The 7,043-nt window shown below is 45.0% G+C and overlaps 2 protein-coding genes across 2 annotated transcripts; both read right to left on the bottom strand.

Moving 5' to 3' along the window:
* Window positions 1-2,376: 2,376 nt before the first annotated feature.
* On the bottom strand, window positions 2,377-3,306 carry LOC142174585 (uncharacterized). Its single transcript, XM_075240406.1, has 2 exons — window positions 3,139-3,306; window positions 2,377-2,985 (listed from the first exon to the last, which is right to left on the bottom strand). The coding sequence occupies exons 1-2, from the start codon at window positions 3,304-3,306 to the stop codon at window positions 2,377-2,379; spliced, it is 777 nt and encodes a 258-aa protein (XP_075096507.1).
* Window positions 3,307-3,417: 111 nt separating this feature from the next.
* Window positions 3,418-4,056, bottom strand: LOC142174584 (uncharacterized). The gene is made up of 2 exons (XM_075240405.1): window positions 3,839-4,056; window positions 3,418-3,754 (listed from the first exon to the last, which is right to left on the bottom strand). Exons 1-2 carry the CDS (start codon window positions 4,054-4,056, stop codon window positions 3,418-3,420), a joined length of 555 nt encoding a protein of 184 aa, XP_075096506.1.
* Between the last annotated feature and the right edge of the window lie 2,987 nt (window positions 4,057-7,043).

Below are 7,043 nucleotides of genomic sequence, written 5' to 3'. Positions count from 1 at the left end.
ATTGATACAATCACATACATACAATGAAGGAATCCCCACCCCACACTTAAAAATGAAGACATGTCCCCATGGCTTAAAAATTGAAAGAGCAGTGAGGTAAAGGAACTTCCCTGAAGGCTCACTCCTGGTCGGAGAAGGTGTCTGGGTTGACGTGGCACGCACGACCCAGAGCTCGCAACCAGCCCATGAATTTCTTTTCTGATTTCACTTGTCGGTCAGCTACTGCATCTACTCGAGTGCCCAAATCAGTTATGGAGGTTCGCAAACTAGCCATCTCTGCCTCCATCGCAGTAAAACGGGACACCCGGGCAGCTCCTGACGATGTTGGCCTCCCAGATGGTCCTGCTGCTGCCACATTTTGCTCCTGAGCCTGCGGTGGTGTCCCCATGTTCTCCTCAGCATCCTCTCCGTCATGAGAATCATCAGAGCTACTACTCGCAAACCGGCCACCTCTCGCCTCCTCCTCTACTACTTCCGGTACCTTGCCCGTGGTCACCTTATTAGCACGGAATTGGCCTTCCTTTTTCACCAACCCATCCACAGCTAGATTTTCAGGCACCTGAGCATCCCTGCATAGTTGAGTAACTAAAGAAGGGAAAAAGAACCCATACCTTTTGACTTGGATGCGGACGAATATCTGTTCATGCATCACTTTGGCCACGTCGAAGTCGTGACCATTTACAAAGCAACAAATCAACGCAGCGCGGGGCCCATTGACCTCTGTAATATTGTGAGACGGAATCAAGTGGTTGTTTATGAGGTACAGCCAGCACTTCCCTTCAAAGGTGAGTGCGGAGGAGTGAAACTTCTCCCCATAGTCCATCCAGACCACTTCTTTCCCGGGCGCACAAATTGTCTCAAAGAATCGCGCCCATTTTTTGTGCGTTGGGTTGCGGCCGTATTCATAGAAGTCATCATAACCAACCGAAGGTGGAGGCAGCTGGTAGGTTGTCCGTATCGCCTTAACAGAAGCATTCACTGCCCTTCGGCGCACCGTGACTACTCCATTATCATGCTCCGGCACATTCGCATAAAATTCTCGCACAACCATTGCATTGCCTTCACAGGGCTCATTGATGAATGTGTGCAACCCCCGCCTTACCAACTCCTTGTACATGTGAGGGCAGTGTCTCTGGAGCTGTCTGACGTTAATACCTCTCTTCGGAATTGGCATTTTACGAGCCTTTTCCGCAAAGCGAGCCTGAGCATTGGCCGAAACAAATTTGGAACTATCAAAGGAGTGTGCAGGTGCAGCTCCTCGTGACCTAGATGAACCAGCCTGGCTGCTCGATGAGGCCCCTGTGGCGCGTCGTTTCATAGATGGAGTCATGATGCCTGCAAAACGGAGACACATTAGCACAACCCAACAAAAATTTTGTGACTTAATGCGGTTACTCAGACTTCACACGTATAAAGGGTCACAAACTATATAATCACGATCATTGGGACCTTTCCACAAACACCTTGTGGGCAGTAGGCCTTCACAACCCCTTTTAAAACTTTTTAGAACAAGAATCACCCACTTACACTCACCAACATCACATATCAAGTGGGATTCCACTCCACACTTATCATCCACCAACACTACAACATCTTGCACCAATTTCTATACAAAATCTAAGTACAACTACTACAACATAGGCATAAGAATACAACCAAAAAATTCTGAAAAATAGAGAGAGAATAAAAAAAGAGATGAAAGAAACTAGGGCTCATACCTGTGGTGAATGAGAATGGGGAAGATGCTAGTGAACTCGGGGGGGGGGGGGGGGGTCGTGAGATGGGGGACGGGAGGGTTTGGGATTTGGGAGTGTTTGGAGAAAAGTTTTGTTTTTGTTTGAGTTGGAATGGGGGAGACGAAGGGTAGGGGTTTTCTTTTGTTGAATAGGGGGTTCAGGTACGGAGGGGGGCATTATTAGATGGGTGCAAGTGGTAATTTAGTCTAAAGAATAAACAAAATAAAAAAAAAACATAAAATACACTTGAAAAACGCCGGATTTTTTTTTGCGAAACTAGCGCGCTCAGATGCGCGAGTGCGCTAGATTTAGCGCGTCCAATACAGAACCCAAGAGCTACTAGCACGCCCAGATGCACGTCCAGTAGCGCGGTCGCACTAGTAGCACGTTCAACAGCGCGACCAGGTGCGCGGCCAAGGCAAAAACTTTGCAGTTTAGCGCGTCCAGTAGCGTGGGCGCGCACCTGGGCGATATTTTTCTTCAACTTTTCACCTGTTCTTACCCCGTTCGATGGCCTTGGCACCTGCCCTTTGTCCTGCATTGGTTAGCTCTTCCTAAAACACAAATTAACACTACTACTATCGTTGGTTGTCTCCCAACCAACGCCTTATTTAATGTTGTGGCACGACTCAACACGTTCTCAAGCATCCGTCAAGTCCACCGAGGTCTTGTGACGTGCAAAGTCACCACCCCAGTAATGTTTTATCCTTTGACCATTCACCAAGAAAGTACCAGTTGATCTCATATCCCGCAACTCCACAGCTCCATGAGGCTTCACACTTACCACTACAAAAGGGCCTGACCAACGAGATTTAAGCTTTCCTGGAAAAAGCTTCAACCTCGAATTGAACAAAAGAACTTCTTGCCCTGGCTCAAACTCTCGATGTTGGATGTGCTTGTCATGCCACCTCTTAGTCTTCTCTTTATACAATTTGACATTTTTATATGCATGCAAACGAAACTCATCAAGCTCGTTGAGTTGCAGCAACCTCTTCTTGCCAACAATGTCCCCATCCATATTCAGCTTTTTAATTGCCCAATAGGCCTTGTGTTCAAGTTCGACGGGAAAGTGACATGCCTTCCCATAAACTAACTTATACAGAGAATCACCTATGGGAGTTTTGTATGCAATTTGATATGCCCACAATGCGTCGTCTAACTTCTCTGCCCAGTCTTTTCTATTTGCACTCACTGTTTTCTCAAGAATCCGCTTTACCTCTCTATTTGACACTTCCACTTGACCACTCGTCTGGGGGTGATAGGCAGTGGAAAATTTGTGCTTGACTCCGTACTTTGCAAGAACATTATTCAGCAGTTTGTTGCAGAAATACGTTCCTTCATCACTGATCAACACTCTGGGAGTTCCAAAGCGTGTGAAGATGTGCTTCTTAACAAAGCTTACCACCACATTTTCATCATTAGTGGGAAGAGCAATGGCCTCCACCCACTTAGACATATAATCGACTGCCACCAAGATGTACCTATGACCATTGGAGTACAGAAATGGTCCCATGAAGTCAATTCCCCAAACATCAAAAAGCTCCACTACCAGAATGTTTTGTAGCGGCATCTCGTGCTTCGTTGTGATCGTTCCGGTTCTGTGGCACCTGTCACACATTTTAACAAAGGCGTGTGCATCCCTAAACAATTTTGGCCAATAGAAACCTGATTGTAGCACTTTCTAGGTGGTCCTGTCTCCACCATGATGACCTCCGTATGGCGAGGCGTGACAGCTATGAAGTATGGCATTCATCTCCTCCTCAGGAACACATCTCCGCACTAACTGATCTGCACAGAACTTGTATAAGAATGGCTCATCCCACATGTAAAACCTCACATCATGCAGGAACCTTCTTCTATTATCGAGTGTCAATTCTGGTAGTGTCACCCCGCTTACAATAAAGTTCACATAATCTGCATACCACGGGGATGTGCTTGAGGTGATAGCCAATAGCTGCTCATTAGGGAATGTTTCTCTGATTGCACCCCCTTCAACTACATGGTTCCGATTTTCTAATCTAAACAAGTGATCAGCCACTTGATTCTCTGTTCCTTTGCGATCTCGGATCTCTAAGTAAAACTCTTGCAAGAGGAGGACCCACCGAATCAGTCTCGGCTTGGCGTCTTTCTTCTCAAACAGGTATCTGATAGCTGAATGATCTGTATAGACAATGACTTTGGTCCCCACTAGATATGACCTGAACTTGTCAAACGCCCACACCATGGCAAGAAACTCTTTTTCAGTGACTGTGTAGTTCATCTGAGCTGGATTCAGAGTTTTGCTCGCATAGTAGATGGAATGGAAGATTTTATTTCTCATTTTCCCCAAAACAGCTCCAATAGCCAAGTCACTCGCATCGCAGATCAACTCAAATGGTTGCTCCTAATCTGGAGAAATTATGATTGGTGCAGTCACCAACCTTCCCTTCAGCTCCTTGAATGCCTTCAGATAGGCAACATCAAATTTGAAGGCGACATCCTTCTCAAGCAACCTGCACAAGGGAGAGGAAATTTTCGAGAAATCTTTAATGAAACGACGATAAAAACCTGTATGGCCCAAGAAACCGCAAATGCCTTTGACAGATATCGGTGGGGGCAATTTTTCAATCGCTTCCACCTTTGTCTTGTCCACCTGAAAACCATCTTTGGACACCTTGTGCCCCAAAACTATACCTTCACGTACCATGAAATGGCACTTTTCCCAGTTTAGCACCAAGTTAGTTTCTTCACACCTAGCAAGTACTTTGTCAAGGTTCATCAAGCAGTTATCAAAAGAACATCCAAACACAGAAAAATCATCCATGAACACTTCCACAAACCTCTCAACCATGTCAGTAAAAATGGCCATCATACACCTTTGAAAAGTCACAGGTGCATTACAAAGACCGAAGGGCATTCTCTTGAATGCATATGTGCCATAAGGACACGTAAATGTGGTCTTCTTTTGGTCCTCTAGGGCTATAGCAATCTGATTATACCCCGAGTAACCATCTAAGAAGCAGTAGTACTCCTTACCAGCTAATCTATCAAGCATTTGGTTAATAAAGGGGAGGGAAAACTGGTCATTCCGGGTGGCATTGTTCAATTTTGTATAATCAATGCAAATTCTCCACCCGGTGACAGTTCTTGTAGGGATTAAATCATTATTCTCATTAACTACTACAGTCATCCCCCCTTTCTTGGGTACACATTGAACGGGGCTTACCTATTTGCTGTTTGAGATAGAAAATACAATACCTGCATCAAGCAACTTAATTACTTATTTTCTTACCACCTCTTTCATGATTGGATTGAATCGGCGTTGTTGCTCTACATTGGGCTTGTGTCCGTCCTCCATGAGGATTTTGTGCATGCAAAAGGTTGGACAAATGCCCTTAATGTCAGACATCGTCCACCGAAGTGCTCTCTTGTGCTCACGTAGCACTCTCAACAGCTTTTCTTCCTGCAATTTAGCCAAGTCAGAAGAAACAATAACGGGTAAAGTGTCAGAGTCACCCAAATAAGCATATTGCAGGTGAGGTGGAAGAGGTTTAAGCTCCAATTTTGGGGCTTCCTCAATTGACGGCTTTGGAGGAGGTCCCTCTGGCCTATTCAAAGGCTCAAAGGGGTGTATCCCTTGCATGTACGCACAAGATGTATCAACGATGTGAATCATCTCCTCAACCTCCTCATCAGTCCCCAGGCTATCAAGCAACATAAGTGCTTTCTCTAGAGAATCGTCTAGATATACACTCGGATCATGAATATGCTCATCAGCCTCAACAACAGATATCATTGAGAGCTTCTCATAGTGACGGGGAAGTTGGATTGTTTTGTAGACATTAAAAACTGCTTCCTCGTCATCTACCCTCAAAATCATCTTTCCCTCTCTCACTTTGATAATTGCATCACCAGTAGCTAAGAGAGGTCACCCTAATATGATTGGAACCAATTCATTAGCCTCATAATCGAGGATAATGAAATCAGCAGGGAAGATGAATTTCCCAATCTACAGCAACACATCTTCAATCACCCCTTCAAGGTGTGCTATCGATCTATCAGCCAGCTGCAACATCACAGTAGTGGGCCTTGGAGCTCCCAGGCCCAATTGCTTGAACAAAGATAGAGGCATCAGATTTATGCTCGCCCCCAAATCGCAAAGAGCATGACCCACATCAATATTACCAATGCGCACAGGAATCATGAAGATGACAGGATCCTTAAGCTTTTGAGGGAGCTTATTTTGGACCCTTGAAGTGCACTCCTCAGTAAGTGCCACTGTCTCAAATTCAGTTAATCTTCTCTTGTGAGCCACTATATCTTTTATGTACTTAGCATACTATGGAATTTCACGAAGCACATCAACAAGTGGGATATTCAATTGAACCTGGCTCAACATAGAGAGAAATTTTCTGAACATGCGATCATCATTCTTTTTCTGCAATCTCTGGGGGAAAGGTGGTGGTGGCCTTGGGGCCTCCACTGGATCTGGGATTTCAGCATCATTCTTTGGCTCGTGAGTCACTTTAGGGATCAACTCTCCCTCAGGTATGGGCTTGTCTTTCTTTTTCTTTGGCACTTCCTCTAGCTCCCTCCCATTTCTAAGTGTAACTGCATTCACTTGAGGGTTCTTTTCTGTATCACTGGGGAGAGCGCCTGCAGGTCTAGTGTTTTGATTTGTTGCTAACTGCCCCATTTGCCTTTCAAGATTTCTGAAGTCGGTCCTGAGTTGCTGATTGTCAATCAACAACTTCTTTAGAAAATCATTGGTACTTTCTTCCATTTGTTGGGGTGGTCTCTGAGGCTGATTGAAACTCCCTTGGGGTCTATGCTGATTCTGATTCTGCTAATTTCCACCCCATGAGAAGTTGGGATGATTCCTCCAATTTGGATTATAAGAATTCTCTTATTGTGCATGTTGATTCGGTAGACCTCTGTTCTGTTGCCCCACATAATAGATGGATTCTGGATTCGTGGGGCACATATCACTCATATGACTGTCGCCACAGAGTTCGTAGCAAATAGTCATTTGTTGTACATGTTGCATTGTCTGTGGCTGCTGCATTGTCATCCTAGTCATCTGATTGGCCAGCTGATTTTTGCTTAACTGCCTTTCGTGAATCACCCTCACCTTGCCAATTATTATCATTAGCAGTGAAGTTATTCAGCAAGATTTGGATTTCACTGTACGGTCTGGCTATGCAACTACCCCTACAAGCGGAATCAAGATTCATCTTTGAAGTATCATCTAACCCATCTACAAAAGTGTGACCGAATACCTCATCCTTCTGGCAATGATGAGGACAATCTCTGAGCATCTTCTTGTAC

This window comes from Nicotiana tabacum, chromosome 20, assembly GCF_000715075.1.
Source record: "Nicotiana tabacum cultivar K326 chromosome 20, ASM71507v2, whole genome shotgun sequence".
NCBI classification, from domain to species: domain Eukaryota; kingdom Viridiplantae; phylum Streptophyta; class Magnoliopsida; order Solanales; family Solanaceae; genus Nicotiana; species Nicotiana tabacum.
Note: the sequence above shows the minus strand (reverse complement) of the source record. Positions and strands in the feature narration are given on the sequence as shown.

Excerpts from the sequence above, each read along its gene's own strand:
- LOC142174585 (XM_075240406.1), bottom strand. The coding sequence starts at position 3,306 with ATGCCGCTACAAAACATTCTGGTAGTGGAGCTTTTTGATGTTTGGGGA. Across the intron at positions 2,986-3,138 it reads CTAATGATGAAAATGTGGTG|ACGAGTGGTCAAGTGGAAGT; the intron begins GTAAGCTTTGTT and ends TATCACCCCCAG.
- LOC142174584 (XM_075240405.1), bottom strand. The coding sequence starts at position 4,056 with ATGAGAAATAAAATCTTCCATTCCATCTACTATGCGAGCAAAACTCTG. Across the intron at positions 3,755-3,838 it reads GCCAAGCCGAGACTGATTCG|ATTAGAAAATCGGAACCATG; the intron begins GTGGGTCCTCCT and ends TCACTTGTTTAG.